At 35.0% G+C, this 27,037-nt stretch overlaps 1 protein-coding gene across 8 annotated transcripts in view; it reads left to right on the top strand.

Moving 5' to 3' along the window:
* The window catches only part of LARP1B (La ribonucleoprotein 1B), a 129,078-nt gene extending 105,068 nt beyond the window's left edge, over positions 1 to 24,010 (top strand). For 4 of the 8 annotated variants that reach the window (XM_042935524.1, XM_042935525.1, XM_042935520.1 and 1 more), the window contains 6 exons: positions 8,967 to 9,127; positions 9,515 to 9,659; positions 14,037 to 14,146; positions 14,863 to 14,990; positions 23,343 to 23,487; positions 23,952 to 24,010. In XM_042935524.1, the coding sequence (XP_042791458.1) occupies positions 8,967 to 9,127; positions 9,515 to 9,659; positions 14,037 to 14,146; positions 14,863 to 14,990; positions 23,343 to 23,487; positions 23,952 to 23,995 (733 nt within the window). In that variant the 3' untranslated portion in view covers positions 23,996 to 24,010. Of the gene's footprint in view, positions 1 to 8,966; positions 9,128 to 9,514; positions 9,660 to 14,036; positions 14,147 to 14,862; positions 14,991 to 16,800; positions 17,076 to 22,130; positions 22,445 to 23,342; positions 23,488 to 23,951 lie in introns of those variants that run through there. The other 4 variants (XM_042935521.1, XM_042935519.1, XM_042935522.1 and 1 more) reach the window with 3 other exon arrangements.
* The last annotated feature ends 3,027 nt before the right edge of the window (positions 24,011 to 27,037 follow it).

Genomic DNA, 27,037 nt, shown 5'->3' with positions numbered 1-27,037 from the left:
ATATTGGTCTGTATTTCTCCTTTTTAGTGAGGTCTTTGGTTTTGGAATCAAGGAAATGCTGGCTTCATAGAATGAGTTCGGAAGCTTTCCTTCCATTTCTATTTTTTGTAACAGTTTGAGAAGAAGAGATATTAACTGTTCTTTAAATATCTGGTGAGAATTTCCCTGGAAAGCCATCTGGCCCTGGCTTTTGTTTGTTAGGAGGTTTTTTATTACTAATTCAATTTCTTTGTTGATTATGGGTCTGTTCAAATTTTCTATTTCTTCCTGTTTCAGTTTTTGTAGTTTGTATGTTTCTAGAAACTTGTCCATTTCCTCCAGATTGCCCAGTTTGTTGGCATATAGTTTTTCGTAATATTCTCATAATTGTTTACATTTCTGTGGTGTTGGTTCTGATCTCTCCTTTTTCATTTGTGATTTTATCTGTTTGGTTCCTTTCTCTTTTCTTTTTGGTAAATCTGGCTAGAGGTTCATCAATTTTGTTTATTCTTTCAAAGAACCAGCTCTTAGTTTTATTTATCTGTTCTGTATTTTTTTTATTTCCCTTCTGCTGACTTTAGGCTTTATTTGCTGTTCCTTTTTTAGCTCCTTTAGGTGTAAGGTTAGGTTGTATATTTGAGATTTTTCTTGCTCTTGAAATAGGCCTGAATTACAATATACTTTCCTCTTAGGAAAGTATGCAGAAGAATGAAACTGGATCACTTTCTTACACTATACATAAAAATACATTCAAAATGGATGAAAGATCTCAATGTGAGACAAAAAACCATCAAATTCCTAGAGGAGAAGAAAGGCAGTAACTTCTTCCCATCCCAAAGTCCAACATGACAGTCCAAAGAGTTTGGACTGTCATGTTTTCATTTTCATTTGCTTCGTGTATTTTTAATTTCTTCCTTAATTTCCTGGTTTACCCCATTCTTTCTTTAGTAGGATGTTCTTTAACCTCCATGTATTTGAGGGCTTACCAAATTTTTCTTGTGATTTCAAGTTTCATAATGTTGTGATCTGAAAATATCTATGGTATGATCTTGATCTTTTTCTAGCTTTTGAGAGCTGATTTGTGACCCAGTATGTGATCTGTTCTGGAGGATGTCCCATGTGCATTCAAGAAGAATGTGTATTCTGCTGCTTTAGGATGAAGTGTTCTGAATATATGTTTAGTCCATGTGGTCCAGTGTGTCATTCAAAGCCATTTTTTCCTTGTTGATTTTCTGCCTAGATGATATGTCCATTGTTGTAAGTGGGGTGTTAAAGTCCCTTACTATTAATGGTATTATTATCATTCAGTTTCGTTATGTTTTCTATTAATTGATTTATATATTTGGATGTCTCCAAGTGGGAGCATACATATTTACAGTTGTTAGATTTTCTTGATGGATAGATCCCTTAAATATAATATAATGTCCTTCTTCATCTCTTGTTACTGTCTTTGTTTTAAAATCTAATTTTTTCTGATATAATTATGGCTACTCTGGCCTTCTTTTAACATCCATTAGCATAACCAGTGGTTCTCCATTCCCTGACTTTAAATCTGTAGGTGTCTTAACGACTAAAATGAGTCTTTTGTAGGCAACATATAGCTGGGTTCTTATTTTTTGTATCCATTCTAATACCCTATGTCTTTTGATTGGAGCATTTAGTCCATTTACACTCAGTAATTATTGAAAGATATGAATTTATTGCCATTGTGTTACTTATAGAATTGGTGCTTCTAGTGATGTTCTCTGGTCCTTTCTAGTCTTTGTTGCTTTGGTATTTTTTTTTTCCTCTCCATTCAAATAGTCTCCCATAAAATTTCTTGCAAGGCTGGTCTAGTAGTCACAAACTCCTTTAGTTTTTGTTTGTCTGGGAAACTCTTTATCTGTCCATCTATTCTGAATGGCAGCCTTGCTAGATAAAGAATTCTTGGCTGCATATTTTTCCCATTCAGCACAATGAATATATCCTGCCACTCCCTTCTGGCATGCCAAGTTTCAGTGGACAGGTCTGCTGCTAACCTTGTGTGTCTACCCTTGTAGGTTAAGGACCTTCTTCTTTATGGCTGAATAATACTGCATCATATATATATATACACATATATGTATATATATATATATATATATACATATATGTATATATATATATGTATATATACATATATGTGTATATATATATATATATATGTATATATACATACACACACACACACCACATTTTCTTTATCCATTCATCAGTTGATGGACATTTGGTCTCTATAATTTGGCTCTTGTTGATAATGCTGCTGTAAACAGGGTGCATGTATCACTTTGAATCAGCATTTTTGTATCCTTTGGGTAAATACCTAGTAGTGCAATTGCTGTATCATAGAGTAATTCTATTCTTAACTTTTTGAGGGACCTCCATACTGTTTTCTAGAGTGGCTGCACCAGTTTGCATTCCCACCAACAGTGTAAGAGAGTTCCCCTTTCCCCACAACCTCTCCCAACATCTGTTGTTTCCTGTGTTGTTAATTTTAGTCATTCTGACAGATGTGAGATGATATCTCCTTGTACTTCTGATTTGTATTTCCCTGATGATGAGTGATATATCTGTTAGCCATCTGTATGTCTTCTTTGGAAAAGTGTCTATTCATGTCTTCTGCCCATTTTTATTGATTGCTTGATTGGTGGATTGATTGTAGGAGTTTATTGATTGATTTCAGGAGTTGCCCATTTTTTAACTGGATTATTTATTTTTTGGGTGTTGAGTTTGATAAGTTCTTTATATATTTTTGATACTAACCCTTTATCAGATATGTCATTTGCAAATATCTTCTCCCATCCCAAAGGTTGCCTTTTTTTATTGATTGTTTCCTTCACTGTATAGAAGCTTTTTATCCTAATGAAGTCCCAATAGTATCTTTTTAATTTTATATCCCTTGCCTCAGGAGATGTATCTAGTAAGAGGTTTCTATGGCCAATGTCAAAGAAGTTACTGCCTTTCTTCTCCTCTAGGAATTTGATGGTTTTTTGTCTCACATTGAGATCTTTCATCCATTTTGAATGTATTTTTATGTATAGTGTAAGAAAGTGATCCAGTTTCATTCTTCTGCATGTAGCTGTTCAGTTCTCTTAACACCATTTGTTGAAGAGTCTGTCTTTTTTCCATTGGATATTCTTTCCTGTTTTGTTGAAGAATATCAATTTCTATTCTATTGCATTGGTCTATGTGTCTGACAGCCTTTTCCACAGAAATGGAAAACCTTATTCTCAAATTCACATGAAATTGCAAGGAGTCCTGAAAAGCTAAAACAATTTGAAAATGGAAGAATAAAATTCGAAGACTAACACCTCATAACTTTGAAAGCTTCCTGTAACTGTAAAGCTTCCTGGTCTAAGGACAGGCAAATGGACCGATGGAATCAGTAGAGAACCTAGAAATAAACATGTATACAGTCAGCTTATTTTCAGCAAGGGTGCTAGGAATGTTCAGTAGAGAAAAGGACCATCTTTTTAACAAATGGTACTAGGAAAACTGAATATCCAACATGTAAAAGGATGATCCAGACCTTATACTGCATACAAGAAAATTAACTCAAAGTGTGTTAAAGACCTAAATGTAAGAGGTAAAACTGTAAAATTTTTAGAAGAAAGCATAAGGAAAAATTTTCATGCCCTGGATTTGACAGTGGTTTCTTGAGTATGACACCAAAAGAGGTGAGAAAAGAAAAAAATTACCATACTTCATCATAATTAAGAACTTTTATATATCAAAAGTTACTACCAGGGTCAAATGATAGCCTACTCAATAGGAGAAAATATTTGCAAATCAGATATCTGATTAGGGATTAATATTTAGAATATATAAAGAACTCTAAAAAGTTGACAACTAAAGAAAACCCAATTCAAAAATGGGCAAAGGATTTGAATAGACATTTCTTCAAAGAAGATATACAAATTGGCCAGTAAGCCCATGAGATGTTCAACATCATTAGTCGTTAGAGAAATGCAAATCAAAAACCACAATGAGATACCTCTTCATACCCATTAGGATGGTACTGTGGTATCTACTTAAAATTATATGAAGTCTCAGAGCACGTTGGTGGCTCAGTATGTTGGGTGCCAACTTTGGCTCAGGTCATGATCTCACGGTTCCTGGGTTCAAGCCCTGCGTTGGGCTCTGTCCTGACAGCTCAGAGCCAGGAGCCTGCTTTGGATCCTGTGTCTACCTCTCTCTCTGTCCCTCCCCTGCTTATACTCTGTCTCTCTCTCTCTCTCTCTCTCTCAAAAATAGCATAAACACTAAAAAATTTTAGAAAAAAAAAATGGTATGAAGTCCTAACCCCCAGTGTGACTATATTTAGAGACATTGCAGCCTTTAAGGAGACCATTAAAGTTAAATGAAGTCACAAAGATGGGGCCCCAATTTAATAGGACTGGTATTTTTTAATATTTTTTAACGATTTATGTATTTTTTTCCTATTCAGCTTTTGTTTTATTTTATTTTATTTTATTTTAATTTTATTTTTTGTTTTTTAATTTAATTTATTATTTTAAATTTACTTTCAAGTTAGTTATAATATAGTGAAACAATGATTTCAGGAGTAGATTCCTTAATGCCCCTTACCCATTTAGCCCATCCCCCCCCTCTGCACAACCTCTCCAGTAACCCTGTTTGTTCTCCATATTTAAGAGTTTCTTATCTTTTGTCCCCCTCCCTGTTTTTATATTATTTTTGCTTCCCTTCCCTTATGTTCATCTTTTTTGTATCTTAAAGTCCTCATATCAGTGAAGTCATATGATGTTTGTCTTTCTCTGACTGACTAATTTTGCGTATCATAATACCCTTTAATTCCATCCATGTGGTTGCAAATGGCAAGATTTCATTCTTTTTGATTGCCAAGTAATACTCCATTGTATGTGTGTGTGTGTGTGTGTGTGTGTGTATATATATATATATATATATATATATATATATATATATATACATATCACATCTTCTTTATCTGTTCATCCATCGATGGACATTTGGGCTCTTTCCATACTTTGGCAATTGTTGATAGTGCTGCTATAAACATTGGGGTGTGTGTGCCCCTTTGAGATAGCATACCTGTATCCCTTGGATAAATGCCTAGTAGTGCAATTGCTGGGTTGTAGGGTAGTTCTACTTTTAATTTTTTGAGGAACCAGAGTGGCTGCACCAGTTTACATTCCCACCAGGAGTGCAAAAGAGATCCTTTTCCTCCATATCCTTGCCAACATCTGTTGTTGCCTGAGTTGTTAATGTTAGCCATTCTGAAAGGTGTGAGGTGGTATCTCGTTGTGGTTTTGATTTGTATTTCCCTGGTGATGAGTGATGCTGAGCATTTTTTCATGTGTCAGTTGGCCATCTGAATGAATAGGACTGGTATTCTTATAAGAAGAGGACATAGGCATATCATTCTACACATACAGAGAGGAAAAGCCACGTGAAGACAAATTGAGAAGGTAGCTCTCAGTAAGCTTGGAAGAGAGACCTCATCAGAAACCAATGCTACTGGCACTTTGATCTGAGACTTTGTAGGAGTGCTGACAATACTGTCTCCATCTTTGGCCTTCCTTCTTGTTCTTCTCTGTGCAATGATCTCCCTTGGGCCTGTGCGTTCCAGGCACAGTGGAGGTTACTGTATGTCCTAGCTGGAATGAGGGAGAGTTTATTCTGATTATCCCTCTGGTGTATAGATTGCACCACTTTAGATAACTAGTAGAGTTGCTTCTGTCACACAGATCGTGCTACTTTGGATAATTACCCTTTGTTCTCACGTCAGTGATCCCCCCCATTGTATAGATTCTATGGATTAAGGTCTGGACTTCATGGAAAATAGCCGCATAGTGGTGAGATTGTCCACCCAATCCCCTGACAGTAAAGTTGCCCTGAATAAAACTCTGTGTAAGCAGTATGGAGTGGCTTGCTTTGTTTTTGGTCTCAAAGTGCCTTCTCAGTCTGGAGGATACTTTACTGTCCCTCCTCTACCAACATAAATTTCTGTTGTTTAAGCCATCCAGTCTGTGGTATCTTGTTATGGCAGCCTGAGCTGTCTAATACAGGTATATATAATTTTTTTTAGCTGAAAATAATTGTTTGTGAGGGTGTGTAGAAACTGGAACCCTTGTGCATTGCTTGTGGAAATATCAAATGCTGCAGCCACTATGGAAAACAGTTTGGCATTTTCTCAAAATGTTAAAACACAGAATTACCATATGACCCAGCTGTTATACTGTTAGGTATATATCCAAAAGAATTGAAAACAGGGAGTTGAACAAACCCTTTTATGTCCATATTTATAGAAATATTATTCATAATATCCAAAAGATAAAAACAATTCAAGTGTCCATTAACAGATGTCTGCATAAACACAATATGGTATATACATACAATGGAATATTATTCAACCATATAAAAGAATGAAATTTTAATTTATGTAACAACAACATCGATGGACCTTGAAGACATGCTTATTGAAATAAGGCAGACTCAGAAGGGTAAAGATAGTATGATCCCACTTGTATAAAGTACCCAGAATAGTCTAGTTTAAATAGAGAAAGTAGAATACAGGTGATTGGGGGCTAAATGGAGGAGGAAAGGGCTAGTTATTGTTTAATAGAGTTTTTGTTGGGGATGATAAAGTTTTAGGTATAGATAGTGGTGATGTTATGTAACATTGTGAATATCTAATTTTGATGAAAAGTAAGTGTGCTTAAGAATGGCTAAAATTATAAATAGTATGTGTATTTTACCATACACACAGACATGCTCACACACACTCCTAAGAAAATCACCACTGATTTTATTAGGAAAGTTTTTAAGTATTAGTGGAAACAATCAGGGTTACAGTGACAAATACAAGGTTTCCAAAATTCTAATATTTGCATAAGAACTCAAAGTTTTCCTTGACATTCTGTTCACTTTCAAGGAAACGTCTGACACAAAATGAAGTCTGAATATTCATAATTTGTTTGTCGTTTTCTAATTAAAAATGTTGTTGCAAGAAAAATCAGCTGGGTCGGCTCACAACTTTATCAAACAAGTGCTTTGATTTAAGACAACTGTTTTAGTTTGAGCTGCTATAACAAACATGCCATGGACTTAAACATCTATTTCTCACAGTTCCAGGATCAGGGTACCAATGGGTCTGGTATCTGCTGAGGGCCTACTTTGTAGATGGCTATCTTCTTGTATCCTGGTATGGCAAACAGAGAGAGAGGAAGCAGCTATCCCACGTTTCTTTCTTTTTTCAATATTTATTTTTGAAAGAGAAAGAGAGACAGAGACAGAGCACTAGTGGAGGAGGGGCAGAGAGAGAGAGAGGGAGACACAGAATCCAAAGCAGGCTCCAGGCTCCGAGCTGTCAGCACAGAGCCCGACGCGGGGCTTGAACCCATGAACCGCAATATCATGACCTGAGCCAAAGTCAGATGCTTAACCGACTGAGCCACCCAGGCACCCCCTATGTTTCTTTTTATAAGGGCACTTATCCCACTCATCAACTCTACCCTCATGTCTTAATTACCTTCTACTACCATCTTATTAGGGGCTAGGAATTCGACATTCAGTCCATAAAAATACCACTGTACTTTGATAATGCTGCAAAAGTACTTTATGCTTCCATCCCATTTTTGAAAATTGTGATTAAAAATCACATAACAGGGGCGCCTGGGTGGCGCAGTCGGTTAAGCGTCCGACTTCAGCCAGGTCACGATCTCGCGGTCCGTGAGTTCGAGCCCCGCGTCGGGCTCTGGGCTGATGGCTCGGAGCCTGGAGCCTGTTTCCGATTCTGTGTCTCCCTCTCTCTCTGCCCCTCCCCCGTTCATGCTCTGTCTCTCTCTGTCCCAAAAATAAATTAAAAAAAAAAACGTTGAAAAAAAAAAAAATCACGTAACAAAATATTTACCACTTTAACTTTTTAAGTGTATAGTCCGGTAGTGTTAAGTATGTTCATATTGTTGTGAAACATTTCCAGAACTTTTTCATTTTGCAAAACTAAAGATTTTGTCCCATACAATAAGGGTTGAGATTTCATAAAGTTATTTATTTATTTATTTATTTATTTATTTATTTATTTATTTATTTTGCTTCATCAAAGACACCTTAAGTTGAAAGTGGTACTTTTTAAAATTTGCAATCACTATCACTAGTATGGAAAGTTTGGTGCCTCTGCCTCAATTTGCATTAGCAATTTTATGCACCATTACTTTAGTACTATCACTGCAAATGTGAACACAGTGAAAAGGGCAAATAATACCTTGGTGTTATTGTGAAAATGGTTTTGAGTTGCAGTCTTTCTGAAGAGTTCTTGGGAAGCTCTTCAAACATCCTCAGTCTACACGTTGAAAACCACTGATTTAGATCAGTGTCTTAGAAAGAAAGAAAAATAATAAATAAAGCAAAACACAGGAAAGAACATTTGGTGATTGGATAGATGAGGGAGACCATTTAGTTCGAGTGAAAGAGGAAGAAAACCTATATTTGAATAATGGAGTGCAGATGAAAAGGAAAAAAAAAATAGACTTAGGTGAGATTTCAGAAGTAGAATTGATGTACAGAATTGCAGGTATGTCTTTGGATTCATAAAATTATTACCTTTGTGCCAGATTTTATTACTCATTTCTACTTATCCAATTTATATCATTTACCTAATTACTCATGAAAATTGAGATTTTCTCTAGTACCACAAGAAACTAAAGTAAATAATGGATCTGGAATAGGAATAAGCGAGTCATTTAGTCATGTGGTTCTACTTACTGCTTTAGTTTGAAAATTTATAACCATGTTCTTTATCAACTTCTGCGTATACCTGTGTTGAACATAAATAGCGATTCAAATATTTATCTTTATGTCTTCGTTTAGTTTTAGGGACTAATGTCTTTTCCACTGTTCAGACCCAACAACAAACAAATAGTACAAATTGGTTTAAACACTTGGTTCTTGATATTTCAGTTTGAAGGCTTTTTTTCCACCTTCTCAAACAGCAGTTCAAATGTCTCGCCTTCAGAAGGTGCACCACTAGTAGGAAGTTATGGATGTACTCCTCATTCATTCCCAAAGTTCCAGCACCCTTCTCATGAACTTTTGAAGGAAAATGGCTTTACCCAACAAGTGTACCACAAGTATCGTCGAAGATGCCTAAGTGGTAAGATGCTTGTCCTTAAAATAGCTGTATTTAAAATTAAAATATAATATTAAAAAGTGTGACATTTAATATCAGGTTAAGATATTCTTTTGTTATAATTACCTTAAGTAAATGTGTTTATACATATTTTTATTCATGTATTTTGTAGCTTATATACATTAGGAAATGAAGTTTAGTATATTCTTGTTACTATTGACAAATGCTTAAATTTCAACAGTGAGTCAGAAAACAGATTAACATTTGTCCCTTATTTAGAAGAAAGCCAAATACATTTTAGAGATTAATATGTTTTAGTTTTCCTTATTTTAAGTTATATAAAATGTCTGCTGTTTTGACTTAATAAGTATCTTTAACAAAAAAAAGTTTTACTATTTTATCTTTTTCCAGAGAGAAAACGCTTGGGAATTGGCCAGTCCCAAGAAATGAATACCCTCTTTCGTTTCTGGTCCTTTTTCCTCAGAGATCACTTCAATAAAAAAATGTATGAGGAATTTAGACAACTTGCTTGGGAAGATGCAAAAGAAAATTACAGGTCAAATATTTTCTCACATTTTACAGTTGAAGGGAGTTTTCAATAAAATAATTTAAAGGGTAAAGTAGCCCAGTTTTGAACTGTGAAAGTAGAACAACATAACTGGGGAGAGGGCTGTATGTTTCCTATTGCTGCACAGCAAATTACTCCAAAACTCAGAAAATTAAAACACCAAACATTTCTTAGTTTACAGTTTCTAAGGGTCAAGACTCTAGGAGCAGCTTAGTTGGGTGGTTCTGACTCAGATGTCTCATGTGCAGTCAAAGTGTTAGATTCGGCTGTAGTCTCTAAAGAGTTGACTCAGGCTGAAAGATCCTCTTCAAGCTTATTCACATGGCTGAAGCTTCAGTTCTTCACCACATAGGCCTACTACTCGGCATTTAATGACATGACTTCAGAGCAAATGATCTAAGAAAGGTGAAGAACTTCTAAGACAAAGACTTGATGTCTTGTATAGCCTATGTTTGAAAGTGACATACCATCACTTTCGCCATGTTGTATTATTCACACAGACCAACCTTGGTACCATCCCTGGTAGGAGAAGATTACCCAAGATTGAGAATACCAGGAGGTAGGATCATTTGGAACCATCTTAGGGGTTGGCGCAAATTCCAAATGAAATTTGTAAGAGCCGTTAGAGACTTCCCTTGCATGTGCACTTACGTCCCCAAATTGACAAATACTTAGAACCGAATTAGTTGTTACGATGCCTTGAGCCAAGAAAAAATAAGGCCTCTCATGATATGTCCACACTCATCTATCAAATCTCATTTTTTCCTACTAGTGCTCTGGTCCTCTAGGCAACAATATTACTGAACATGTTCTCTGAATGACCCAAGTTATTGCATCTAGATAGCTATACATATTCTTACCTCTGGTTATTCTGTTCTTCCTCCCTCTGCATTGCTAACTCATTCTTTTCATCCAGGCTAGACCTTGCTTCCTTGAGAAGTATTCAGGATAAGTTTTGAAGGTTCCTATAGGACAGAGTTGGGACCAAACTGAAAGGGTCAGAAAGAACATGAAGTAGACTTATGCAAGCAATTTATTCCTGGAAAGGGGAAGAAAGGAAGAGATGGAAAGAAGAAAAAAAGATAATTTTACACTCAGTATTTACTTAAATTTGCCGTTCTAAAAATGGATTCTACTTGTAAATCTTAAATAAGAATATATTGTTAACCAAATATTGTGATCTTTGAGAAGAATACAAAAAATAAATTTTTCGGGAAAAAAAATTGCATTTACCCTGACTTGTAGAAAAAATAGACTTTAATTTTCATCCAGAATATTTATCTTCATTAGGAATGACAGATACATAGCATGTGTACCTCTATTTCTCTCTCTTCTATTCCTGACCTCTCTAATCAATCCCAAAACTGTTTAAATAATGTTCTTGAATTCAGATTTTTGGTCTTTCTTACCACAGTTTGAATAGCTACTTCCAATTTACCAGGTTTAGCACAAAAGGAAAAACTTGCCATTTTTGATTTTGGTGTTATTCAAATATATTGACAACAAAACATTTTGATATTATTCAAACTATGGTTTGCTACTCATTAGTGGGTTGTGAAATCAGTTTAGTAGTTTGAAAAATGTCCGACTGCACTAAACATAGTAAGGTTAAAATTTTTTATAATTTATATAAACATGCAAATTTAGAATTGTTTGCAAAGCTTATATATGCTTTTATGTATACTTGTATATATGAGTATTGTGTCACCAGATAAAATATTTTTCTTACTATTAGATTTAGAAAAGTTTGAGGGGCACCTGGGTGGCTCAGTTGGTTGAGCATCCAACTCCTGATTTCAGCTTAGGTCATGATCCCAAGGTCTTGGGATTGAGCTCAGGATTCTCCCTTTCTCTCTTCTCCCTCTATCCCCCTCCCCCACTCATGCTGTGTCTCTCTAAAATAAAAAGAAAAGTTTGAAAGTCACTGTTATCATTACTCTCAGTGTCTTTTGCTGTTTCTGCAAACAATTTCTGTTTGTTCTTCAGGACTTTCTAATAACTTTCTGATATGCCCATGCCTATCCAAGTCTAGGTTGGGAATTCTTTTTTTGTGTTCCTATATCAGTCTGTATGTTTCTAGTGGTTTTTAACACATAATTTTGGGTCTGTTTCTGCAATGTTCATGACTAACCTGGATTAGCTCTTCCTTAGGAAGTATGTAGCACAGTTATTGTTAAGCATCTGAAGGCTTTGAAATCAGGGCCAAATTTGAATCCCAGCCTATTAATTCACTGTGGATTGGCAAATTATTAATCACAATAAGCTTCAGCTTCTTTTTACAGTAGGGGAAATTGTGGTAGATACCCTCAAAGGGTTATTGTGAAGATAAAACAAAACACGTTACCTGATACACAGTAAGTGCTCAATAAATTGTTACTGTTATTAGAAAGATTAGTACTGAATCTATCCATTGACTAAATTCAGCAGTAGGATAGTTTTAAGAAGGAAGGAGAGAAATAACCTTTATTATCTTCAATGTGCCATCTCTGGTCTAAGTACTTTATAAATATTTGTGTCATCTATTCTTGAAAAGTATGATATTGTTATCCCCCATTTTCAGGGATGTAATTACAGGCCCAGAATTCAAATATAGTTCTTTCTGCTTCTTATCCTTTATATTTTCCACTCATCTAAGCTTTCTCACAATGAGGGGTAAGTGAATAAATGGCAACTGAGAGGCTGGCCATTTGCCCCTTGTCTTCACTTCAGCAGTTATGCTGCATAGTTGGATTGCGATTAATGTTATACTTCTGAAAAAAAAAATAATGTCATGCTTTTGGTCTTTGGAATTGATTTGCTAAAAATTAAGACTAAAAATCCAAATATTGTAGTAGTCTATTGGCCTTTACCAATAACCTCTAAGAATTCTAACATTCTTCTAGAATGTCATTTACTTGATAAAACCCAAAACATTCTCAATTCTGCTTTCAAGAAAGAAAGAAAAAAAAAAGAAGAAGAAAAGAAAAGACAGAGACATAGGCTTCACTGCCAAAGATTCGGATTTCATTGGTTTGGAGAAAAGCCTTGGCATCAGTATTTTTTAAAAGCTCTCCAGATGATTCTTACATATAGCCAAGGTTGAGATATCAATGCTTTATATTTATATTTATATTTATATTTATATTTATAAAGTATATAAGCTAATATCAGTATAATATCACATAAGAGGAGTGTCAAGGCATGTTTGTCATTTCTGAGCTGGTGATTCTTTAGTCCTTAGTCCCCTTAGCCTTCAGTCATATAAGCTCAAAGAATAGTATCACTTATGGCTACCAAAACAAGGGGCTCAGGTCAGTGTGTGGAGGTAGTTGGTAGTCCTACATTTCTCTTGGTAGCTTGCCAAGAAACCTATTTATTCTTCTGGACAGACCATCGCTTTCCATCTTGTAAATAAGGTAGTTACAAAAGACACACACACACACACCCACACCTTCACGTGAATAAAAGCCAGGCAAAATTATGTTGCAGGTAATGAAGAGATTGTAGTATTTATTCCACTAAGGCACCCAGAATGACTTAAGGATTCTAACTAGGAATCTATTAATTGCGACTTGTTTTAGTTGAGTAAGCTAGACATGGTCCTTTTACTGCTGTTCTGAAGACTGTGTTCACTGTCATGGGTTCTGCTCATCACCATTAATTAAATTAAAGATTGAGCCCATGTAGTTTGCTGATCCACTGTCCAAAATTTGTCTTGGGTTCTCTAGGTAGCTTTAGAAGAAAACAAGGAAATTTGCTTTCTGATTTTATGTAGTGATTACAGTTGTTTTAGCAAAATATCTTTTATGAGATGTACTTTATAGCTAAAGTAGGGAAGATCTATTAGGAGCCATTTAATTAGGTTTGTCATTTATAGTTGAATAGGTCAACCACACATAGGGTCTAGGGCACAGAGTATAGTCTTTATCTCTCTTGAGTAAAGATTATATTCAAGAGTATTTAAAACCACACACAAACATACCATTATAAACCTTGGTCTGGGAAAAATCTAAAACATTCTTAATGCCACTGAATCTTTTGGACATTTCTTCAGAAATACCAGGGAGAGATCCTCTGTCCAAAGGAAGACAACTCTGGTTGTCCACAGGCTGCCTGTCATTCTGCAGGTTCCCATTATAGTTCCATGAGGTGCTATGGCTGAGTGAACAAAAATAGCAAAGCCATCCATGAATTACTAATTAACCATTTCAGCTAAAAACAAACAAACAAAAACCTGCATACTAAAATTTACATACATTTAAGCTCTTCTGTTTTTTGCTTGGGGTTATTTGTGTCATGTTTCCATGTATCAGTGCTGCTAAGTATGAAATCTTCACATTGTCATAGCAAAATTTTTATTGTAAACCATTCATTTCCTTTCCGCAGGTATGGATTAGAATGTCTGTTCAGGTTTTATAGTTATGGACTAGAAAAAAAATTCAGACAAGAAATTTTTAAGGATTTCCAAGAAGAAACCAAAAAAGACTACGAATCTGGTAAAACAAAACATCCCAATAATCTTATTCTATTTAGAAATTGTAAACCTGAGTCAATAAATAGAGAGAGTTCATAACTCTTTTTTTTCAGAGTAGGCCATTTAAGACCTTCAGGCCACTATTAGGTTCTTGATGAAGGATGGATGGAGCACCATATAGTAAGAAGGCCATTCCTATAATGTGTTAGAAAATAACCATACCCATGTGTTTCCTTTATGAAGTAGTATTTTGCCATTTTTTCCTCAACAAAACATGAAAATAATACTCACTGATGTTCCATTACTTGAAAACTCTTTGTAACATCAGCAGGTAGGCTTCAAAAGATGGATTAGCACAGTGGGTAATGGTGCTGACTTTGGGCCAAATGCATAGGTCTGAATCCCATTTCCACTACTTAGTAGCTGTGTGACCTTGGTTAAGTTACTTAGCTTTGTTAGCCTCAGTTTACTCATCAGTAATATATATAAGTATCTATATTACAGGGTTGTATGTGGTTCAAATTAGTTTAATAAATAAAAACCATTTAAATAATACTTGTTACATAGTGGATTCTTACTAAATGTTAGCTGCCATTATTATTACAACATCTTATTCTCAAGAACTAGATAAAGTGTTTGCTGGAAGGTAAATGATTAATTGCTGGTAGGATCATGTTCAATATGAATCATTTTTAAAATTCTATATAATTTAATGTGTATACTTTTCTTTGTTATTAGGTCAGCTGTATGGATTAGAAAAGTTTTGGGCTTATCTAAAATATTCTGAATCTAAGACGCAGTCTATTGACCCAAAACTTCAGGAATACCTCTGTAGCTTTAAGAGGTTAGAAGACTTCCGCATTGATGTAAGTTTTAAGTCCTTTCTTCTGTAGTCTTTTTTTTTTTTTTTTTTAACATGTATTTATTTTTGAGACAGAGAGACAGAGCATGAACAGGGGAGGGGCAGAGAGAGAGGGAGACACAGAATCTGAAACGGGCTCCAGGCTCTGAGCTGTCAGCACGGGGCCCGACGCGGGGCCCGACGCGGGGCCCGAACTCACGGACTGTGAGATCATGACCTGAGCCGAAGTCGGACGCTTAACCGACCAAGCCACCCAGGCGCCCCGATCTTCTGTAGTCTTTTTATTACCTTTAGATTTTGAGCTATCAGTGACTTTCTTAACTTTGATTTTATAATTTTTATTTTTTTAACTTATTTCACAATTTTAATTTTCCAGTTTTGAAATCAAACTTTAAAACAGGTGCAAAAATAGTACAGAGAATTCCCATATACTCTGTTTACCCAGATTTCCTAAATATTAACATCTTACATAACCACAGTCCAATTGTCAGTTCACTTTAATTTTGATAAGCCCCTATAATTAAACATTTTATAGATTTAGTAACTTTTATGTGGATATGTTACTAATTTCTCACACCACTTTGAAAATTTTTCACTTTCTATGTACCTTCATCCTATAGTTTCCTAAAATGTGCTAATGTAACATGTATTTAGGTTTCCCCACACAATAAAGGTAGGACAAGAATATTATATACATATGTAGAGACAGGAGAATAAACTTTAAACGATTTGACAAGGAAAGCATTACAAAGAAAGAATGGGATGAAAATAAGATAAAAGGAGGAAAAAGAGAAATAAGGACAGAAAAATCAAAAGAACAGAAAAGAGAGAGGTAGAAGGAATGCTAGGTCCATCTCTGCTTAGTATTGTAATTTGTTTGTCTTATATTTTGTGTAAATAGGTTTGATGGCCTAGCGATGGAATTAATAGACGTGCTTGTCTCTGGAATTAAAGTGTTTCTAGAGTAGCCTAGCCAGTTCTTTCACAAAGACATCCTTGCTCTGTAATAGTGACTTTTGCCCTATCTGAACAGGAACTAAGAATTCAGGCCTCCGCTTTTAAATACAATGGAAGATTGGAGAGGAGGTTATGGTCTTAACTTGTCTACAAATGAAAATATTAGTCTGGTGGTGGGTTCCCAAATCTTTGTAATTGGAAAGGCCTTAAAAGCTGACTTTTTTTTTTTTTTTTTTTTTTGAGTGCAGAATATGTTTTCACTGCCTACCCTCTCCTTGCTTGCAGTCTGAGGGGACTTGGGAGCTTTATGGATATTTATGTTTGAAAATGTTTAAAATTAATACATCAATAATGCTTTCTGGTCTCCTTATTCTAGAAACCCTAGATAGACTTTCAAACTTGCTAAAGATTATTTAACTTGGTGTCTCTTTCCCCCCTGCTGCTTTCATTTATCTGTTAAACATTATCATTCAAACAAGCCTAGGATAGGTGTTTAGGGTTGAAAGGGACTGGAGTTGACAGAGGTTGAATAAAGCACATAAAAAGTCTCTTTGAAACATTTTCTTCGAGGCAGGGAAGCTAGCTTTATATTTATGCTCTGCAATGTAGTTCAAGCCCCAAAACATATGAGAATCTTAATAAACACATGTTGAGTGAAAGAATGAACAAATACTAGTAGGCTGATTTAGTTGAGGAAGAAATGTAATACCTTAAATTGCTGTTAAGTTTTTGTTATGCTAATAAAATCTACTGAAGTGCCAACGTAGTTTCCTTCTTTCTTGAAAAAGCCTGGCCTTACATTTTGAAGGGAGGAAAAATAGTAAAATTGTCACTATGTTGTCTTTCATAATTTGCAGCCCCCTATTAGTGAGGAATTTGGAAGAAAAAGACATTCATCTACTTCTGGTGAGGACAGTAGTCGTCATAGACTTCCAACTAATTCCTCTACAAAGCTACCAAATGCTGCTAAGCCTACATCTGCTAATCAGCTTTAGGTCCCAATAAACTCTCCCAGAAGGAATACTTCACAGGAGTCCAGTGACAATTCACACCAGAAAAGTGCTGCCTCAGTTTCAACAGATGGTGAAATGCCTGAGAAATAGACTGTTATGAAAGTTGTTTGCCCTTGAAATCAACATTTGCATCAGTATTTATTTGGGAAAAATCTTCTGATGTTTAATTGTGATCATCACAAAAAAGAAAAAGGAGGAAAAGTGGTAGCATTTTTTTCTAACAAGATAAATTCTAAAAACATTTTCCCTGATGTCATGAGCAAGGATAGTTTTGGTGACCTTTTATAGAGATCCTCTATTAATGTATTTTGGTCCCAGTATTTCTTTTTCAAAGCAATTGTTTACAAGAACAGCATTCCTTAAATATATACAAAAACAATGCCTATATACAAAAAGGAATGCCTAACATTTCAGCTCATACTTCTTAAAGAAGATACAGTATGTTGTATTCATCTCTTCTATAGAGCTTTCCTAAAGAATCCGATCACCCCGTTATCAATTCATATTTGAACTTATCAAAAACAAAGGCAGATTACGTATATATTTTTTAAATTCAGAAAAAGAATATGAAATGATACATTTGCTTTTCTTGTTGATGTATAGTTTAAGGAAACTTTTTTTTTTCTTTTTTTACTAAAGTAGAACTATATTGCAGTTAAATTGGAGTATGAAGTATGTGCACTTTGGATGCTGAGTTTGCTTTTTTCTCCCTAGTCATACCTCATGATTTCCATAGTTATTGTTGTGCTGGTGTGGAGTGTTCTGAATTGGCATCAGCTGGTTACATATTAGAAGTGATTTGCTTTCTGTGACTCTGTATAAGCCTGCACAAGTAATTGAAAACTGGTTGGGATTGGTTGGAATATTGTCCTAAATCAATTAAATCTCACACTGTTTTGAATGCATCTGCTATTTGTACATCTGCAGGTGGGTATGTCACAAGAAGTCAAATTATCTTCAATTTAAAAGGAGTAGTTTTTCCTGTTTCTTTTAGTTTTGTTTTGTGCTCATGTTTTCAAGAGTTATAGCAAATTTATTTCTAATTTTTATTGCTCTTGCAACTGATGTAAATGATAGTTTCAGTTTTGTGGGAATTAAAAAAAAAATAAAGCGCTTATTCTAAATTATTTGAATTGATTTTTAATTATTTTGTTTAGATATAGTTGAAAAGCAAAAATATTCAAATTCTGCTAGTAGAAAACCACTCTATTTTGTGAATGAAATTTCAGTTATAAACCTATATCCAATTTATTTACCACATATATTTTCTTGGCAGAGCAGCCAGTTTAATACACTAAATTATTATTTTCTTTTTGATGTTTTTATAGGATGACAACATTGAAAAACATACAATCTTTGGATAAATGGGCTATTCATCAGTAAATGAGATTTTCATTAGTTCATTAGTTTCACCCATGCATAAATGATAATCTGCAGTTTTGTATACAATATTTGGGGGTTATTTTGATGTGTTAATTTTAAGAAATAGTCAAATTTGAATATCCAGAAAATAAATTTACTTAGAGATGTTGGAAAGAGGATGCAAAACAACTAAAGATTAGAATAATAAATTTCTAAATGTTTTCTTAAGTGGATACGTAGTTCTGGCTTTTCACTGAGAAATTTCCAAACCATGCTTATTAGCTTTAAGGGGATCTCTTGAAATAATCTAAAAAGTTTTCTTGATATCCTTTTTGTGCTGAACACATACATATGAAACATGTATTTAAGATTATTTCCACTCACCATATACAAATGTAAATTTGGAGAATTGTATATTTTATATGAAAATAGTAATCAAGAGTTTTGTGATGTGTAATAAATTAGAAATTTTATATTATTTTTATTATAAAAGTAATACATATAACTGGAAAGTTTAGAAAAGCACAAAGAAGAAAATAAAGTACCTTTTTAAAAAAAGAAAAAAACAAAATTGGCATCATGCTATACATATAGTGTTATGACCTTTTTTCACATATTAGAGGTGAGCATTTCCTGATGTCATTAATATTTTTACACTATGACTTTTACAAGTTATGTAATATTCCAGCAGGTACTTCACATTGCATCATAGTTTATATTTAGCTAATCTCCTGTTGTTGAACTTTAGCATGTGGCCAGGTTTGAGCTGTTACAAACAACAATTTAATAATATTCCTACCGATAAATCTTTGTGTATATATCAAATTGGACTTGCAGGGACATTCACATTATGCCACTTCACTCTTATGAAAGACCTATCTTAGTACGGTAGTGGCTTTTCTCATAAAAGTGAAAATCCTCTTTGGATTTCTTTCAGTTCTCAAAAACAGATACTAAGGTAGGTCTTTTGTAAAAGTAAAGTGCTGTAACAAGAACTTGAGGAAAGTGAGGGATACTGCTCTTTACGCCATTTCAATTTATGAAAGGTTTCTTAAGAATGCTTTACTCGGATGGCAGGGGACACCTGTATTGCTAGCATAAATTCGTAGGAGTTGAAATTCTAAGTAGAAATGTGTTCCCATTCTAACACACTCTAGAGTGGTTGCATGGTTTATACTGAGCCAACAGCATCTGCTTTCCTGCATCCTCACCAACACTGGTTATTATAAATCTTTCTCTTTGATAAATTGAGAAATAAAAACACTATTTTAATGTCATTATATTAATGAGGTTATTAATGAGTGGTAGTTTTTATTGTTTATTAACTATATTATTTGTAGATGGCTTGATCATATCCTTTAAGTCTTTCATGATTATCTTTTTCTGATTGATTTATAGAGCTTTTATACTTATCAAGAACATTAACCTTTTGCTTTCTAATTTTTGTTTCTGTATGTTTAACATGGTATGTATATTTTTTGGTAAAAAATTTTAAAAATTTACTCCTTAAATTTTAAATTTAAAACTCAAGCAAATAAAAGCATTGTTATTCAGTGAAAAGAAAAACATTATTGACTATAAATCTAAACAGCCCTACCCAAAATTTATGTAAGTCCCTAGAGACTTGAGATGCTTCCTTTTCAATTTTATAAGTAAAAAGGCAACGTTAAAATATTTAAATCCAACTACTTATTTTTTTTAAGAAATAGGTGGGGCCAAATTTAGAATTTTTTTGTACTAAAAGTAGTTATAAGGAAGAAACTTAGGTTTTAAAATCCATATTTTAGTTTTAAAATAGATTTTATGTTTTAAACTTGTGTTTCTAGTTTTGGACTCCACTCTAACATTCTCTCCTTAACTTTTTCCGACATACTTCTCCTTGTTATTATACCAAACAGTGTTACCACTTTCCTTTCTGTGCTTAATCTTTTTGTTCAGTTAATTTTTTAGTTCTTATCAAACTGCTTATTTTTATTTTATTCTTGTATAGAAGACTGATCCAATAGAGAGTAATACCTGATTCTATCACCACTAGATGGCAGAATGGAATAAGTCAGATCTGTAGTCCTTTGACAGGAGTGTGTGTGTGTGTGTGTGTGTGTGTGTGTGTGTGTGTGTGTGTGTGTGTTTTGGAGAATTCTCACTCCATCTTGTGGTGACATATAATTAAATCAATTACTCTTGCATTCCTAATAGTCGTATGAGTCTCAGCAACTCATGATTACCTTGTTAGGGCAATGCCAAACTGTGCTTAAGTTATTAGTAAATAAACACAGCATTGATTTGTATGGTTAAAGATAAAAATACTCTTGCTTTGGGTTTTTGTCCACTTACTTTAAAACTTAAAGTACTTCATTAACATTATTTGTGATTAACTCTCAAGATATAAACAAACAAGAAAATTATAAGATACATCTGTTTAAATGTGTGGCTAACCTAAGCTATGCATTTAATTCACACAGCAAGTTAGTGAATGGATCCTGCCTGAAATATGAGAAACTTAAAATTAGATGTTACTTAAAAATTTTTTTATTAAAAATTTTTTTTAATGTTTATTTATTTTTGAGATAGAAGAGTGTGAATGGGGGAGGGCAGAGAGTGAGGGAGACACAGAATCCAAAGACTTCCAGGCTCTGAGCTGTCCACACAGAGCCCAATATGGGGTTTGAACTCATGAACCATGAGATCATGACCTGCGCCTAAGTCAGATGCTTAACCGACTGAGCCACCCAGCAGCCCCTAGATGTTACTTTTATAATATAATTGTTATCACACAGCTAGTTGAATGGCAGAGCAAGAATTTGAATTCAAGTAGTCTAGCTCTATACCCCAAGCTCTTCATCTTAACCAGACTGTTCTTTAACAGTTTGAAACATTGAAACATATGGATACTGACTCTAAAACTGAACTGCAATGATTCTTAACTATTATGAAATTGAGTGTTAAGTCTCCTGGTTAAGACTGTTAGGTTTTTGTATCATGGACGTCCTCTGCAGTAATGAATGGTATAGTAGAACATTTAAATATGTACATTGAGTGCTATATGGTACCTCTTTTGGGGGAAAATCATGATTAGGGAACAATATCATTTATGTATTTAAATGTTTTCCAGAGTTAGGTATGGTAAAAAAAAAAACAAAAAACAAAAAACAAAAAACTAAACTGAACATCTTATCCAGAACATGATTATGAAATTTTGTATTACATTAGGGTTATTATTGTCAAGCAACAATACTATAGTGTTCATAAATAATGGTATGTTAGTCTCAAAAAAGCTTGAAGGAAATATGCCACACAGTTAATTAAAAGGAAGCACATCTGGCTTTATACTTTACCAATTTTCCCAATTAACTTGGCCAATTAAGACATGATTTGGTTAATAGAATGGTTTCTACCAATGTACTATACATATTTGCTTCAGTGAAAAAAGCAGAATGTGCTCTTTGTTGTTTTAATTTTGTTTTCTCCAGGTAGTATTCCAGGTCTATAAAATTGAATACTTCTTTGCATGTTTTAAAATATATTAGACCTTCATTACAACATGAACATAATCATAGTACTGCTATGTTTAATGTTAAAATATTCTGGTTTCCAGTTGAATGCCAGTATAACCTAAGAGGAATCTGCCTTTTATGAGAAGGGCTTTGAAAGGGGGAGGCTCTGTGAGACCCCAAAATTTAGTATGTAGAATTTTATATACTTACAAGTTCTTTGGGGGAGATAATCCATGAATCTGAACTATTGTAATGTCTCACTTTTAGTTCTCTCCTCTTATATATTGAGTAATAATTTTGCTTATTATGTTTTTCCAGCATCACCACTATGTTACTTTTGCCTCATCATAAATATCCAGTCTCTGAGCAGGATATGAGAATCTGCCTTTCCATGACCCATGGCCTCTCCCAGGCTCAGTGACGCTCCGATGACCTCCCACTGCCACTCACTGCTTCTCACTTCCTTTTGCATGAACCAGAGTATATAATCTAAAGACCAAGGGAGGCTTAAAAATAGCTCCCACATTTGTCAAAAACACTTTAAGAAACTTCTCTGGGTTGTCAAGGCAGTATGGTATAATGCAGTGGTACTCAATTTGGGCGTAATACTTTCAGAGGAGTTTACATAGACATAAATCATTTTAAAGGAATCAATTTCCAGATTCTCAACTTCTGTAAGTACTCTTTTGTAAAACTGATTTATCTGGTCAATATGCTTGAGTTCCTGGTAATCTCTTTCCCACTTTATAATTTCCTTACCCATCCCAAGTATTACTCTTGATGTGAAAGCCATTATGGGCCACACAAAGGTGAAACCTTCTTTAATGATTCGTTGAGCTCTCATAAATTCAAGATTTGCTGAATTTGTGTTTAAGAATATTTCTGTTAAGAGTAAGGCTTTGTTGGGGTGCCTGGGTGGCTCGGTTGGTTAAGCATCCGACTCTTAAATTTGGCTCAGGTCATGATCTCAGGGTCTTGGGAGCGAGCCTCACATCAGGCTCCGTACTGAGCATGGACCCTCTGCTCCTCATGCACGTGCTCTCTCTCTCTCTCTCTCTCTCAACAAACAAACAAACAAACAAACACCTGTCTTTATTTTGCTTGGTGTTCGGTGTGTTGTTCAATGAAAGAACATATGTTTTATCAAGTCATACAGAATATAATTACTGTCCTCATTTCATCTGATAAAATGTTTAAAATTTTCTACTTCCTGTTTACAAGAAATATTATTTTAAAAATATTTGCCAGAGAAATTTGTTCTTAGCATATTAAAACATTCTCTTTCGGGGCGCCTAGGTGGCTCAGTCAGTTAAGCGTCTGACCTCGGCTTAGGTCATGATCTCTCTGTTTTGAGAGTTTGAGCCCCGCATCGGGCTCTGTGCTGACAGCTCAGAGCCTGGAGCCTGTTTCGGATTCTGTGTCTCCCTCTCTCTCTGCCCTTCCCCTCCCTGCTTGTGCTCTCTCTCTCTCTCTCTGTCTCAAAAATAAATAAACATTAAAAAAAATTTTTTTAACATTCTCTTTCATTAGATTTCATTAAAAAGTTGGATCATGATTCCTCTCAAGATATGCATTTCCAATAAACTTGTAGCAGAGATTGTCAAGCTGATTAATCCATTTCTCCTTTCCCTGCTGCATACTGCTAGACTGCAAGCCCATCTTCCTGCTGTCTCAGGTTTGCCAGTATAACTGGTTCTGGGTTTTGGAAAGGTAGAGGAACTAAGGGGCACCACTTCCAAACCTGCCCACATGATCATGCCATCTCCACGTTCATTTTTCCCTTTCTGGGCTATGTGGAAGCTACATGTTGAAGACAGTAGAGCCTCAAGATGGGAGGAACCTGTGTACCTGAATCACTGCCTCATCCCTTTTGGGATTCCATATTATCAAGCAATAGTCTTCTGTATTAAGCCATCAAGAATTTGATGTTTATCTGTTACAGTAGCTAGTATTACCTTAACTAATAACACAAAATTTACTACCTATGTTTAGTCATTACCCAAATGTGTATATATGTTGTCTTCCTCAATTCTGTATTAATATTTGTAATAAATCCAGAAAAAAAATTTTTACCAATTAGAACTTATGGTCAGAGGAAAATAAATGAAAATTTAAATTATATACTTATTTTTGTTGTAGATATGTATCTGGTGATAAGACTTTCAAACATTAACACGTATTAAAAATATGGAGAAAATGGAATGGAAATACAAGTTCTTGGAGAAGACAGAACGGTGTAAATTTTCTAAATGTTAAAGAAGGGCTTGCTCATATATTTAAAAAATGGATGTAAATGGGTTTCATTGGATTCACTTAAAAGGTGATGTTTATAATTACAAGTATCAATATTCATAATATGCTGGAAAATCTGACCTTTGCAACTATTAACATGAAAAAAATTAAATGTCAGCTTACAATTTTATGAGGAATGCATAAGTTTTGAAAATTAGAAGGTTTTCAAGCAAAAATATTTGAACACTGATGCGAGCAGGGAAAATGCAGACTTTGGAGTTAAGTAGCTCTGCAGCCAAACTCTGGTTCTGCTGTATCACTGGGCATGTTATGTTAACTTTGGGCCCTTACTCTACTCCCGGTATTTAAATGATAATGCATGTAAATTACTATCTAGCACTAACCTGCTCCTATTAAGTACTTCCGGGAGGGGAAAAAAAAATTAGCCACTCAGGTGAAAAGTAATTCATCAAATCCTTTATTTCTGAGAGTGAATGAAAAGTTAGGTCCAGCGAAGGGGAAGAACTTTATTTGGGAGAGTGGGGATAATTTGGGGAGAGAAGGATGAAAAGAAGCTCTGCATGGCAACATAGGACCAGAAGGGTCCTTATTTGGGAGGACACTAGGACACTAGGAAGGACAGCAAGGTTGTGAGTAAAAGGAAAGTGAAAAGGAAGCCTAAATTTGCTTTAACTTACTTTGGTTCTAGTCTACCAAGCAATTAAAATAGTTCTCAAATTTAAAAATTGCTCAAAAGATTGCTTTTAAGTTGGTGTAATTATTTTATATGTACCATATATAGCATGTACTTTATGAATCTCCTCCCTTGGGTTCCATGTGACTTCTATTTTAAGTAGCTCCAGAGTGATACCAGAGAATTAAAGTAGGTCAACTGCTACCTGCATTTGTTTCCTTTATAATTCTTTTAAATCTGAGAAAATTCAAGGCATTAAATATGGCAATTTCTTTACCTAGTATCTCTGATTCTAGTTTGTACCTACTGAGACAGCAGATGAATGCCAGTGGCCATGGCTAGAACAGAAACTGGAGAGGGCTGTGGAATTGCAAAGTTCATGCCTGGTAAATGGACAAATGCAATTAAAAGGATAGCTGGTGTCACCTGACCTTTGTTACTTTGCACGCATTTGCAAAGATGTATCTACTAGTCATGAAAGCATTATCTTTAATAGCATAAGGTTAAAAACAACCTGAATATCCATCAGTAAGGGACTTGTTATAGTATGGCTATATAATGGGATTCCATTGAGTATACCAACTCAACAGTTGATTAGAAAAAAATGGGATATTCCTTAAGGAATAATAAGGAGTAATCTGTAATCCAGGTTAAATGCAAAAAGCAAGCCTTGGAGCGCCTGGGTGGCTCAGTCAGTCAGCTAAGCCTCTGGCTCTTGATTTTGTCTCAGGCCATGATCTCATGGCATATATATACTATGATATATATGATATATATATATATATACGTATATATATATATATATATATACGTATATATATATATATATACGTATATATATATATACGTATATATATATATATAAAAAATATTGCGCTGACAGTGAGAAACCTGCTTAGGATTCTCTCTCCCTTCCTCTTTGTTCTTCCCCTGCTTGTGCTCTTGCTCCCTCTCTCAAGAATTAAATAAAAAACTTTATAAAAAAAAACAAACATGGCTCACAGCAATGTGTCTAGAATTCCACCTTTTGATTTTAAAATACTTACATATCTGGCCGCCTGGGTGGCTTGGTTGGGCAGCCGACTTCGGCTCAGGTCATGATCTTGCAGTTCATGGGTTCGAGCCCCACATCGGGCTCTGTGCTGATGGCTCAGAGCCTGGAGCCTCCTTGGGTCTCCCTCTCTTTCTGCCTCTCCCCCACTATGGCTCTATTTCTCTCTCTCAAAAATAAGTAAACATTAAAAAATTTTTAAATATTTACACATCTGCTTGCAAACAAATTGAATAGCCCTAGAAGGATAAATAAGAAAGTGATTAATAGGGGCACCTGGGTGGCTCAGTTGGTTAAGTGTCCAACTTCCCCTCAGGTCTTGATCTTATAGTTCATGAGTTCGAGCCTGCATCAGGCTCTCTGCTGTCAGCACAGAGCCCACTTTGGATTCTCTGTTCCCCTCTCTCTGCCTCTCCCTCATACACTCTCTCTCAAAAATAAGCATTTTTTTAAAAAGTAATAATGGTTACCTGTGGGGAGGAGAACTGGGTAACTGGAGGGTTAGAGAGGAAGGAGACTTTTAACCTATTCTATTCCCTTTAAATTTTGTGCTATATGTTATTAAAAAGAAAAATTTAAGTTCTAAGTTTCACACGTCCGAGAAATTAGGATTTATTACTACTGACTTATTGTAACATCCCCTTACATTTCTCTGTAAAGACAAACAGTACTAGCTGCTCCATACATACATACATGTATATATATGTTTATATACATATATATATCTGGATTTTTGGATGTTGGGGTTTTAAGCAGGAGGTAATAAATTATGCACCTTCTCCATCAGTGCCCCAAACCAACTCAGATATACCCAGGAGTCAGAAGAGGAAGGAGCAATATATCTATTACTGCCAGTAATGCTGGATTTGACAACTGGGTTTAATACTCCTTTGCTCAGAAAGTTGAACTTGCCTGTCCAGAGACAGCTGGACAGATGCAGGCTTCTCCTCGAAGGGAAGTGGCTCACCATTTGGAAGAGGATGAGGAGATGAGGGAAAACTTGTAAGTTCTAGGGAGTTTGGCCGGGTAAGAGGAAGGAAGAGAGGAGCTGAGCAGGACGGCTCAGTTAATCCGCCAGTCTCACCAGTAACTCACACATGGGAAGGAGAGGAGAGTAGAGAGGAGGGAGAAAACTACTTTTCCCTGTATAAGCTCCTAGAAGGCTTTTAGTGTCTATTCTGTGGACTCCAGCAGCAACGCTGGGAAAAGGAAAGACTGGTTCCTCACATAAACACCCAGCATTACTGC

The sequence above is a fragment of the Panthera leo genome, chromosome B1 (genome assembly GCF_018350215.1).
Source record: "Panthera leo isolate Ple1 chromosome B1, P.leo_Ple1_pat1.1, whole genome shotgun sequence".
Classification (NCBI taxonomy): domain Eukaryota; kingdom Metazoa; phylum Chordata; class Mammalia; order Carnivora; family Felidae; genus Panthera; species Panthera leo.
This window is presented reverse-complemented; position numbering and strand designations above follow the sequence as displayed.